General features: G+C 46.1%; 1 protein-coding gene across 1 annotated transcript in view; it reads left to right on the forward strand.

The window, feature by feature from the left end:
- Positions 1–3,356: 3,356 nt before the first annotated feature.
- kcnn3 (potassium intermediate/small conductance calcium-activated channel, subfamily N, member 3) overlaps positions 3,357–13,175 on the forward strand; it is a 129,024-nt gene continuing 119,205 nt past the window's right edge. The window contains exons 1-2 of the mRNA XM_071396533.1: positions 3,357–4,129; positions 4,775–5,915. Coding sequence (XP_071252634.1) covers positions 4,809–5,915 — 1,107 coding nt within the window. The 5' untranslated portion in view covers positions 3,357–4,129; positions 4,775–4,808. The remainder of the gene's footprint in view (positions 4,130–4,774; positions 5,916–13,175) is intronic.

Here is a 13,175-nt window from a genome sequence, read left to right on the forward strand (position 1 = left end):
TAGTATGAAGCCCTGGGTGAGCCCACACAGCTCTCAGGCCACTAATGCAATCACAACCATTAGGATATGATGGAAGCTGTGTAGCTCAGCTATTACTGACTGTCTGATGGACTGAGGCCCTGTCTAGTGCTTTATTGAGGAGGTCCTATACTTTACTTGCTCGTCAGTTCACATTTGATCTGTGGCCATCTGCTCAGTGACACTGTTTGTTCGTCATGACGACTTAGTCAAAGGTGCTGGAACATGATCATTCAGGGTTAGTTGTTAAGGCCTGTGACAAGGTTAGAAGGAAGGAAGGAACGGGCCTTGCACAAACAACACTGTGTGCTTGTGTGTGTTTGGGTGGTACTTGTGCCTCTCATCACGCTTCTAAAGGTTGAGGGGACTACGAGAGATGGAGAGATTGGAGGAATGAAAGAGACAGAGGGAAAGTGAACGAATGTGTGTGTGTTTTATGGCTGATCGGATCCATGGATGGGCTGATCTCTCTCTCCCTTTTGTCTGTCCATCTCCCCCTTTCTCTGTTTCGTAGCTAAATCCGTATGTAATTTGCTGTCCTTAGAACACAACAACGCTGTGTTGCTTTGTACACGCTTTTATAGACAGAGAAGGGGGAGAATGAATCTGTATACTGTGGGGTTGGCATAGCAACTGCCTTTCCAACCATTATTGCTCTATGTGTTGTATTATTCCTCTGTCACATCTGTTTCACACCATGTCTGACATATGCTTCAGAGGTGTGGCTTAACCTTTCCAATACAAAGCACCCAAATCACTTTTTCTCAAGGTCTTTACACCAATCTCTCCATCTTTCTTGCAGACCCCTAACCTTTATGGGGGGCATAGGTATCCCCCTCCATCTTTCTGTCTTGATCACTCACCTCTCCCCACCTCTCACTGGGCCAGCCCTCTCCTTCTGGGCCAGCCCTCTCCTTCTGGGCCAGCCCTCTCCTTCTGGGCCTGCCCTCTCCCTCTGACCACTGATTGTCTCCGTCTAGTTTGTCTCTCTCTCTCTGTCTGGTAAAGTTGTATGGACAGCGGCGTCCCTTGACGTCACTGTCTTCTTCCTGGGATGTCTCTCTCTCCCCGTGACCCTCAACCTTTCCCCGAGGCTTTTATTTTGGTCACGCGATCGCTGGACCCGCCACTCTCCAGCGGTGACCTGTCGCCCCGACCCCAGAGCATCCTCGCTCCACACTCCTGCACTCTCCCCCCCCCCCCCCCTCTCTCTCTCTCTCTCTTTCCCAAGCTGTAAATTCAGTGACATCTCCTCTCTTTCTCAATACCTCTGCCCATCTACAAACTGCCATTTAATATTATCATGACTGTTCAGTTCACTGTTAAGGTCTGGAAGTTTTGCCCCCATCGTCTCCATTACAATGACTATGGTCGGTCGGCGATGAGGCACTGGTTGTGATACAGGGAAGGAGAGTTGACATATGGCAGGTGCCGTAATAGTTTAGTAATCCGTTGGAATCGTACCCCAGACGACATGATGCGCTTTATTATCTGCAATATTCCCTAATCGCAAAGAAGATTATTAGGCTACAGGGAGAAAAGGTGCTGTAACATTTCATAATCTTCTCCTACACAACACAATTCCACGCGCACGTTACTCCCTCATCCGGTTAGAGCGCATAGGCTTAATATTCTATTAAGAAAAAGCACAATATGGAAAACACATGAGAGTGTGTGTAGCCCTACACTGTGCATAATCATAGGCTCATGGTTGAAAATAAGAGAATTACTTAGATAATATGCTATGACATCAAAACTCCTAAGGCTGGTTGAGGTAGCCTATGTGAAGGGAGAACTAGGCTGTAACACCATGGCTACACTATCCTATCAGCCTATAAGCATGGCTCAATCTAGTAACATTTATATTAGCGCTTATTGTTTTTGCATATAAATGGACCTGCAATCTGATGATAGGCCAGGAGGCTATAGCCCTATCATAAGCATCATGCACTATAGGCCTATGTAGGTTTATTATGACTCTTGATGTAGGCTATCAGCAGTGGTGTAAAGTATTGAAGTAAAAATACTATAGCTACTTAAGTAGTTTTTTTGTGCATCTGTACTTTACAATTTATATTTTGTACTTTTACTTTACTACATTCCTGAAGAGAATAATGTACTTTTTACTCCATTCATTTACCCTGACACCCAAAAGTACTTATTACATTTTGAATGCTTAGCAGGACAGGAAAATGGTCCAATTTATGCACTTATCAAGAGAACATCCCTGGTCATCCCTACTGCCTCTGATCTGGCAGACTCACTAAACACAAATTCTTCATTTGTAAATTATGTCTGAGTGTTGGAGTGTGCTGCTGGCTATCAGTAAATAAAAAATAAAAAATTGTGCTGCCTGGTTTGCTTAATATAAAGAATTTGAAATGATTTGTACTTTAACTTTTTGTATATTTTAGCAATTGCATTTACTTTGATACTACTGAAGTATATTTAAAACCGAATAGTTTTAGACTTACTCAAGTAGCTTTTTGCTGTGTGACTTTTACTTGAGTCATTTTCTATGAAGGTTTCTTTACTTTACCTCAAGTATGACATTGGGTACTTTTTCCACCATTGGCTATCAGATAGGTGGGCTAACAGTCGCTCCTAGGTCAAACCTGATTGGGAATAGGTCTACTATTACGCGTCTCGAAGTCTCCTGTGTCGCTCTGCAAACTCAGCACCTTCATTTCCCTCATCCTGATTGTGATGTCTTATATCGGACTGACCACGGACAATTTACCCCACGAGAAGGTAGACTCCAGTTGCCCTAAGTGACCACAATCAGAGACCGCAGGAAACTTACCGGAGGCGGCCTCATCCGCCGGCCACTTTGCAGAGGCGCGCCCCTCTATATCTCCCACTCTCTTGACTATTGAGCTCCCTTTGTTGTCTTTGTTTACTAGCGAACAATGAATTGTTGTCGAGCAATGACCCGTTTTCCAGCATTCAATTAGGCCGATCTTAATTTAACAGCGTTTGTTGACATTAGCTTGAAGGTCGAAAAGCCTATTGGTTTTCACCTGTAGCTGTCTAATTCTGCCCGTCAAAATAAGACTTGTCTATTGTTTTTGTCTGTGTATGTTTTTGTTTATTGTAAAAAATTAAAAGTAAAATAAAATATTAGAAAATAAGACTTATTTTTGTAAAAAATAACAAAAAAACGTGTTCACCCATGCTCACGAGCTGCTGAATAATAAATACAAAGTTGTGTGTAGGCTACTCACAAGAACGAATGAATTCCGCACGCTGTCAGAGGCTATATTACACCGTTTCCCGGAGAACTGTGAGCAAATGTAACAGTTGCATTACATAAGCTAGTAGTAATATTAGCCTATATGATCATGATCCATAATAGCGTAATATAATTTATATTCGCGTTGTTATTATGGGGTTCAACGGGAAAGAACGTCTGGATGGCTTGATAAAAATGTATTTGTGGTTTTTCTTGTCTTCATAATTACCCAGTGACTGTCCAATGAGAATTACAGGGAGGGGAGGCAGAGAGCGAGAGCAAGCGAGAGAGAGTGAAGTTGAGAGAGATATATTCGGAGAGACAGTGTGAGCGATAGAATGAGTGAGTGAGGTAAAGGAAGAGTTGCATAGTAAATCATATTTGTCATTTATAGGCTACCTTTCTCCGTTTAGCATAGCATGTTTGCATGTAGATGTCGGGTAGTCTAGCGATTCAGTTATTTTATAAGGTGAGAATGCTGACGGAGATTTTCATATCAACAGTAGGTTCATAATATAATCATGAAATATTATTCAGTTCTTTCATTTTTAAGGGCATTTGAAATAATCGATATGGGTGATATCAATTCATTGATCCCTGGACTGACGGAGATAAAGACTGATTGATTTTACAACGGCGAATTGAGGGAAGGAATCATCCCGCACAGAGGGAAGGAAGGGGAACCAGTGAATTATTTGGGAGAAATCAAGGCGTTCTGTCTCCTGTGAGGACCTGTCGCTGGTCTAGCACCTAGAAGAAGGGAAGCAAAAGATGATGGAATGGCCGTGACAACATGAAAAAGAAAAAGTGTGGGGGTCTATTTTCATCCAGCCAGTGATTCAACACGACTGACCGGGGGACAGAGAAGGGGAAGAGAAGGTAGGAGGAGGAAGAGAGAGAGAGGGGGGTTTTGGGGAGAGAAAGACAAAGAATGCATGGTGTTTGGGTGTGAGATAATCTGTGAGATTTTAGGAAGGTAGTTTAAGAATGAATAAAAGTGAATTGAAAGATTATTGCCATGTAAGCTATAGCATACATGTAAACACAGATTTGAGGGAAGCATGCATTCTAGGGGACCAGTATTCAACTGTTCGCTCAATAAAGTAAATACTTTGAAAATAATCATTTTTCATTAATGATCGGATTTGCCTTGTACACGTTCAGATAATTTGCTATAGTCTATCCTATCTGAATGTAGAACAGATTACATTAGTATGACAGAGATTGGTGGAAGGTGGGAGAAAGAGAGAGAGAGAAAGGGAGGGGGAGATGTGAGGATGACAGTTGACTCAGTGCAATAGGGAAGTCAATATTCTCTCCGAAGCTGATCAGTTCTCTACTAATTTCAATTTCTCATCCATCATGTGCTCCCTCTCTTCCACGCCCCCTTCCTCCATCTCTCTCTTCCATCTCTCTCTTCATTGTTTCATAATTAAACCCTATCTCTCTTCTAATTCTAATGTTTCTTCTGTACTTCTCTTTCCATTTTTCTCTCTCCTTTTCCTCCCTCTGTCTCTCCGTTAGGTAGAGAGTGGCCTGTCGCCCTCCGGCCCCCACCATGGAGCCCCCTCCCTCTCTGAGCTTGACTCTCCTGGGAGGCAGTGAGGACGAGGACCCGCGGTTTCCCCTCCCTCTGAGTGGAATCTCCCACTCCTCCATGACCGGCAACTACCCGGGATCAAACCACTCCAACCACAGGGGGGGATCCAGCCTGGACCGGCTGAATGGGTCCCCCACCACACCTAACATGCCCAAGGCCTCCCTCCCCAAACTGCCTCTGTCCTCAGTGGGGGGTCAACCCCTGCCCCCCCTCCCCAATGCCCTTCACCCCACCAGCACCCCTATGTCCTCGTGCCTGGGTTCCCAGCACAGCCTGAGTGGAGACAACTCCCCAGTCTACAATGCCCTCTTCTACTCCTCACACTCCCCTTCCATGGAGAGAGAGAGGGACAGGGAGAGAGAGAGGGACAGGGATAGAGAGAGGGGATGTAAGCACCGCCAGGCCAGCCCTCTGGTCCATCGGAGAGACAGCAACCCTTTCACGGAGATCGCCATGAGCTCCTGTAAATACACAGGCGGCGTGATGAAACCTCTCAGTCGCCTCAGCGCCTCCAGACGCAACCTCATCGAATCAGACAGCGGCAGCGACACCAAAGAGGGCGGGGCAGCACCTGTTACCGGCACAACTGCGATTGGAGGGCGGGAACGGGACAGAGAGGCTCCACCCACTTCCTCATCCTTGCCATCCTCCAATCAACCAACCCAGAATCCTCCAGAGATAGTGATCTCATCAAAAGAGGACTCGCCGTACGCGAGGGGTTATGATATCACCGACTCATCCTCCAATCAGATGTCAATATACCATCAGAACCATGCCTTGGCGGGGAGTAGAGGAGGTTTAAGCAGTGCAGGGGGCACAGGAGGGGGGGTAGGGGGCAGCAGGCAGGGAGGTGTAGGAGGTGTTGGGGCTGTAGGGCCGAGGGGGAGCTGCTCCAAGGCTTCTAGTTCTAAACGTAAGAACCAGAACATTGGTTATAAACTGGGCCACCGGAGGGCGCTGTTCGAAAAGAGGAAGAGGCTGAGCGACTACGCACTCATCTTCGGAATGTTTGGCATCGTCGTCATGGTGATCGAGACAGAGCTGTCCTGGGGCGTTTACAACAAGGTGAGCCGAAGGGGAGGGGTTCATCGGACCCAATGGGTATGCTTAATAATGGGTGTGTCCACTGTCATCGTGCTGTAGGCTTAAAAACGGTTGTCCAATTAGAATTATGATTTCTGTTTTCCATTTCAGAATGTTTTCTCATTTGTACCTGCTGAACTTGATGGCAGAAATGGTTGGCTTTGGGGGCTGTGTGATTGGTGGGCAGTAATAGTGTTAGGGTCAGTATTTGGTAGGGTAGTGGGCGGGGCTAGTGTTGGGGTCAGTGAATGGTGGGTTAGTGACTCCTGGGCAGGGAGGCAGTAAGTAGCTCAGCTGTTGGGTATGGGTAGTGTGTTTGGGTCAGTGTGAGGCAGTAGTAGCAGTAGCAGCAGCAGTAGCAGCAGTAGCAGCAGCAGTAGCAGCAGCAGCAGTAGAAGCAGTAGAAATAGCAGCAGCAGCAGTAGAAGTAGCAGCAGTAGCAGCAGTAGCAGCAGTAGAAGTAGCAGCAGTAGCAGCAGCAGCAGTAGAATAGCACCAGCAGCAGTAGCAGCAGCAGTAGAAGTAGCAGCAGTAGCAGCAGTAGAAGTAGCAGCATTAGAAGTAGAAGTAGCAGCAGTAGAAGTAGCAGCAGTAACAGCAGTAGAAGTAGAAGTAGCAGCAGTAGCAAAAGTAGCAGCAGCAGTAACAGTAGAAGTAGCAGAAGTAGTAGCAGCAGCAGTAGTAGCAGCAGTAGCAGCAGTAGCAGCAGCAGTAGAAGTAGCAGCAGTAGCAGCAGAAGCAGCAGAAGTAGCAGCAGTAGCAGTAGCAGCAGTAGCAGTAGCAGCAGCAGTAGCAGTAGTGTAACCAATGTGAAATGGCTAGCTAGTTAGTGGTGGTGCGCGCTAATAGCGTTTCAATCGGTGACGTCACTCGCTCTGAGGCCTTGAAGTAGTTGTTCTCCTTGCTCTGCAAGAGCCGCGGCTTTTGTGGCGCGATGGGTAACGATGCTTCGTGGGTGTCAGTTGTTGATGTGTGCAGAGGGTCCCTGATAGGGGTGAGGAGAGGGATGGAAGCTAAACTGTTACAGTAGCAGCAGTAGTAGCAGTAGTAGCAGCAGTAGCAGTAGCAGCAGAAAGAAGTAGTAGCATCAGTAGCAGCAGAAAGAAGTAGCAGCAGCAGTTGCAGCAGTAGAAGTAGAAGCAGAAAGAAGTAGCAGCAGCAGTTGCAGCAGTAGAAGTAGAAGCAGAAAGAAGTAGCAGCAGCAGTTGTAGCAGTAGAAGTAGAAGCAGAAAGAAGTAGCAGCAGCAGTTGCAGCAGTAGAAGTAGAAGTAGCAGCATTAGAAGTAGAAGTAGCAGCAGTAGCAGCAGCAGTAGAACTAGCAGCATTAGAAGTAGAAGTAGCAGCAGTAGAAGAAGTAGAAGTAGCAGCAGCAGTAGCAGCAGTAGAAGTAGAAGCAGAAAGAAGTAGCAGCAGCAGAAGTAGAAGCAGAAAGAAGTAGCAGCAGCAGTAGCGGTAGAAGTAGAAGTAGCAGCATTAGCAGTAGAAGTAGCAGCAGTAGCAGCAGCAGTAGAACTAGCAGCATTAGAAGTAGAAGTAGCAGCAGTAGCAGCAGTAGAAGAAGTAGAAGTAGCAGCAGTAGCAGCAGTAGAAGAAGTAGAAGTAGCAGCAGTAGCAGCAGTAGCAGCAGTAGAAGTATGCAGCAGAAGAAGTAGAAGTAGCAGCAGTAGCAGCAGCAGAAGAAGTAGAAGTAGCAGCAGTAGCAGCAGTAGAAGAAGTAGCAGCAGTAGAAGTAGAAGTAGCAGCAGTAGCAGCAGCAGTAGAACTAGCAGCATTAGAAGTAGAAGTAGCAGCAGCAGCAGCAGCAGTAGAAGTAGCAGCAGTAGAAGTAGCAGCAGTAGAAGTAGTAGCAGTAGCAGCAGCAGTAGAAGTAGCAGCAGTAGAAGTAGCAGCAGTAGCAGTAGCAGCAGTAGAAGTAGCAGCAGTAGTAGAATTAGCAGCAGTAGCAGTAGTAGCAGCAGTAGCAGTAGTAGCAGCAGTAGCAACAGTAGCAGTAGCAGCAGTAGCAGTAGCAGCAGCAGTAGAAGTAGCAGCAGTAGAAGTAGAAGCAGTAGCAGCAGTAGTAGTAGTAGTAGTAGCAGTAGCAGCAGTAGAAGTAGCAGCAGTAGCAGCAGTAGAAGTAGCAGCAGTAGCAGCAGTAGAAGTAGCAGCAGTAGCAGTAGTATAAGTAGCAGCAGTAGAAGTAGCAGTAATAGCAGTAGCAGTAATAGCAGTAGCAGTAGCAGCAGTAAAAGTAGCAGCAGTAGAAGTAGCAGCAGTAGAAGTAGCTGTAGCAGCAGTAGAAGTAGCAGTAATAGCAGTAGCAGCAGTAGCAGTAGCAGCAGTAGCAGTAGCAGCAGTAGGAGCAGTAGAAGTAGAAGCAGTGAGAGGTTACTGATATCTCATCTGTCTGGGTAATGGTGAGTGTAAATAAGGCTAGCTGGACTGGCCTCTGGCTGTGTGTGTTTGTGCGTTTAGATTTCATTTGGTACCGTTTGTGTGTGTGTGTGTGTGTGTTTGTGTGTGTGTGTGTGTGTGTGTGTGTGCATGGCCCTGTGGGAGACCTGGAGCACGTTGTCCTTTTGCAAGCACTGGCCATGTTCCAATACTACGTCTTCTGTCCTTCCTTCCTTCCTTCCTTCCTTCCTTCCTTCCTTCCTTCCTTCCTTCCTTCCTTCCTTCCTTCCTTCCTTCCTTCCTTCCTTCCTTCCTTCCCTTCCTTCCTTCCTTCCTTCCTTCCTTCCTTCCTAGCACAGCAAAGATGAAGGATGGGGCAGAGGGGTGTGTGGGGTATTTGTTCCGAGGGGTCAGTTGATGGCTACAGTAGTCAGTAGTCATATTCCTGGATAGTTTCTGGATATCAGTTTGGTGACGTCAGTTTGGTGATGTCAGTGTCTGTATGTGTTGACTTGTGTCTGATATTTTGTGTGTGTTGTGCGTCATAATCTCAGGGGAAATCTTTCCCTCAGCGCACCTCTATTCACCTCTTGATACTTTCCTCCTTTTCCCTCTGCTACCTCTCTCTCAATTCAATTCAATTCAAGGGGCTTTATTGGCATGGGAAACATGTGTTAACATTGCCAAAGCAAGTGAGGTAGGTAATATACAAAAGTCAAATAAACAATAAAAATGAACAGTAAACATTACACATACAGAAGTTTCAAAACAATAAAGACATTACAAATGTCATATTATATATATGCAGTGTTGTAACAATGTACAAATGGTTAAAGCACACAAGTTAAAATAAATAAACATAAATATATCTCTCTCTCTCTCTCTCTCTCTCTCTGCTACCTCTCTCTCTCTCTCTCTCTGCTACCTCTCTCTCTCTCTCTGCCTCTCTCTCTCTACCTCTCTCTCTCTCTCTCTGCTACCTCTCTCTCTCTCTGCCTCTCTCTCTCTACCTCTCTCTCTCTATCTCTCTCTCTCTCTCTCTGCTACCTCTCTCTCTCTCTGCCTCTCTCTCTCTACCTCTCTCTTTCTACCTCTCTCTTTCTACCTCTCTCTCTCTCTCTCTCTCTCTCTCTCTCTCTCTCTCTCTCTCTCTCTCTCTCTCTCTCTCTCTCTCTCTCTCTCTCTCTCTCTCTCTCTCGCTACCTCTCTCTCTCTCTCTCTCTGCCTCTCTCCCTCTCTCTCTCTGCCTCTCTCTCTCTACCTCTCTCTTTCTACCTCTCTCTTTCTACCTCTCTCTCTCTACCTCTCTCTCTCTACCTCTCTCTCTCTCTCTCTCTCTCTACCTCTACCTCTCTCTCTACCTCTCTCTCTACCTCTCTCTCTACCTCTCTCTTTCTACCTCTCTACCTCTCTTTCTACCTCTCTCTCTCTTTCTACCCCTCTCTCTCTCTCTCTCTCTCTCTCTCTCTCTCTCTCTCTCTCTCTCTCTCTCTCTCTCTCTCTCTCTCTCTCTCTCTCTCTCTCTCTCTCTCTCTCTCTCTCTCTCTCTCTCTCTCTCTCTCTCTCCCCTACTCTCTCTCTCTCTCTCTCTCCCTAATCTCTCTCTCTCTCTCTCTCCCCCCTCTCTCTCTCTCCCTCCCTCTCGCTGTCTCTTCCTCTTTCTCCCCGAAGACTCCTGTCTCGCTTTCTTGCTTTCCTCTTTCTTCTTGATATTCTTGGTTTGAATCTCTTTCTTTCTCCTCTTTTTAATAGCCTGAAGGAAGCTGTCTCCCCTCTTCATGCTCCCACCCATCTCTCTGCTCCTCTGTTCTTCCAGTGGTAAACCGGGGAAGTGTGATCGGCAGTGAGGATGGAGGAAGAGAGAGATAAATAAAAGGCTGTAGAAAGAGAGAGAAAAGGAGAAGCGATAATGAAAAGGCTGATTTAGGTTCTTACCCCAGCTCCAGACAAGTCTTCTCTTCTATGAATCAGACACCATTGGGTGTCACAACTTGAACAGACATGGATCAGCATGGACGCCATTGTGTGTCAGATGCTTTTGTTTAAGAAGTCAATTCTAATTTCATAAACAGTATAGGGATTTGTAGTAGTGAAGCATCTTGTGAATATTTATCGGAGCGGACGGCATTGAGCATGTGTGTGCGAGCATGCATGTGTTAGTTGATGGATGAGTATTGATCCTAACAGGGTTTGAGTGCAGGAGAAACTATTACATTGTGTTTTCATGTCTGGCATGGCAACGACTAGGGAGCTTAAACAGACTGGCTACCTGCAAAGAGAACAAACAGACTGGCTACCAGGCTATAAAACAAACAGACTGGCTACCAGGCTAGAGCTTAAACAGACTGGCTACCAGGCTAGAGAACAGATAGAATGGCTACCAGGCAAGATAACAAACAGACTGGCTACCAGGCTAGAGAACAAACAGACTGGCTACCAGGCTAGTGCTTAAACAGACTGGCTACCTGGCTACCTAGAGAACAAACAGACTGGTTACCAGGCTAGTGCTTAAACAGACTGGCTACCTGGCTAGAGAACAAACAGACTGGCTACCAGGCTAGAGAACAAACAGACTGGCTACCAGGCTAGAGAACAAACAGACTGGCTACCAGGCTAGTGCTTAAACAGACTGGCTACCTGGCTAGAGAACAAACAGACTGGTTACCAGGCTAGTGCTTAAACAGACTGGCTACCTGGCTAGAGAACAAACAGACTGGCTACCAGGCTAGAGAACAAACAGACTGGCTACCAGGCTAGAGAACAAACAGACTGGCTACCAGGCTAGTGCTTAAACAGACTGGCTACCTGGCTACCTAGAGAACAAACAGACTGGCTGCCAGGCTGGAGAACAAGCAGACTGGCTACCAGGCTAGAGAACAAACAGACTGGTTACCAGGCTTGAGCTTAAACAGACTGGCTACCAGGCTAGAGAACAAACAGACTGGCTACCAGGCTGGAGAACAAACAGACTGGCTATCAGGCTAGAGAACAAACAGACTGGCTACCAGGCTAGAGAACAAACAGACTGGCTACCAGGCTAGAGAACAAACAGACTGGCCACCAGGCTAGAGAACAAACAGACTGGCTACCAGGCTAGAGAACAAACAGACTGGCTGCCAGGCTGGAGAACAAGCAGACTGGCTACCAGGCTAGAGAACAAACAGACTGGCTACCAGGCTAGAGAACAAACAGACTGGCTACCAGGCTAGAGAACAAACAGACTTCGGGGTGTGTATTTCAGCTGTTTTTGAGTGGTATGAAAGAGGGAGACACAATGTTGCAACTATCTCTCCTGTTTGAAGGTATGCCTTTTCTCTCTCTCTCTCTCTCTCTCTCTCTCTCTCTCTCTCTCTCTCTCTCTCTCTCTCTCTCTCTCTCTCTCTCTCACTCTCTGTCTCTCACTCTCTCTCTCTCTCTCTCTCTCTCTCTCTCTCTCTCTCTCTCTCTCTCTCTCTCTCTCTCTCCCTCTCTCTCTCTCTCTCTCTCTCTCTCTCTCTCTCTCTCTCTCTCTCTCTCTCTCTCTCTCTCTCTCTCTCTCTCTCTCTCGTGTCTGTCTGTCTGTCTGTCTGTCTGTCTGTCTGTCTGTCTGCTACATAGCTAATTTAGTCAGAATAGGCAGTTGTGACAATAGGTGACTATATTTCCCGTGGTATGCAAGTATTTACTATTATTATGGGTGTGTGTATGGGTTGATGTATGCAACACATGTATGTGTGGAAACTCAATCTGTGTGTCTCTACTATACATTCCTGCAATATTTTCAGCATTTCCAGCTGCTCTAATTCCCTCCCAAAATAGAGATGAAAAATAGCAAGGGAGTAGAATGGAGGGGAGAGTAACAGAAGGACAACGTATGTGTGTGTGTGTGTGTGTGTGTGTGTGTGTGTGTGTGTGTGTGTGTGTGTGTGTGTGTGTGTGTGTGTGTGTGTGTGTGTGTGTGTGTGTGTGTGTGTGTGTGTGTGTGTGTGTGTGTGTGTGTGTGTGTGTGTGTGTGTGTGTGTGTGTGTGTGTGTGTGTGTGTGCGTGCGTGCTACCAAGTTATGAAATATTTATGTATAATGAGTTATCAAGTGTAAACCTAGCAGTTGATTATCTTCTCATTAACTGGTCATTCTATTCAACGTTCTTAATTGTATACATGTTCCATAGTATTTTCAATTCCACATTGTTTTCCTCAGTTTCTATATATCATTCTGTATACCATTCTACAGTATGTAGTGTTCTGTATTCACCATTATATACTCTTATAGCATCCAGTAGCATTTTATGTTCAGTGTTTCATAGCATTCTACAGTGTAGAATTAGAGCATAGCCTATCATTCTTTATAGATTATGTTTTTAGAACTTGCAACATTCTACAGTATATGGGGTTCTGAAGCATTCTATGTAGCATTCATCATTCTTTATTCAATCACCTGTGCTTAGTCTCTCTCCCATTCACACATGACGAGACTGTGTTCTAATATGTTCCTGCTAGCTTTGACCTCTGACCCTACACCAGAGTGCCACCCCCTCTTGCCTTACCAACTCTACTGTTAACACCAGGCAGGGATCTCCCAAAACACTGGGCCTAATGTCTATCTAGCTGAGAATAACTATGCTTTTTAAATACCTGGCACTCCTACATGTCGCCTGTCGGACCAATAAATCATTTTCACACCCTGCTCAGAAGGCCCTGACTTCCCCTCAGGGGCGGCCATCTTGGAGGGCTGTGCTGTGATGGAACATGTCTATTCTGAGGGATCGCACAGCTGTCACCCACTTCACCTGTCACTCTGCGTCCTATACACACACATATAGCCTTGACATTGGGATGGTAGTGGGAGAGTGCATGCGAGTATGTGTGTGTGCGTGTGTGTGTGTGTGTG

This window comes from Salvelinus alpinus, chromosome 4 (assembly GCF_045679555.1).
Source record: "Salvelinus alpinus chromosome 4, SLU_Salpinus.1, whole genome shotgun sequence".
NCBI lineage: Eukaryota > Metazoa > Chordata > Actinopteri > Salmoniformes > Salmonidae > Salvelinus > Salvelinus alpinus.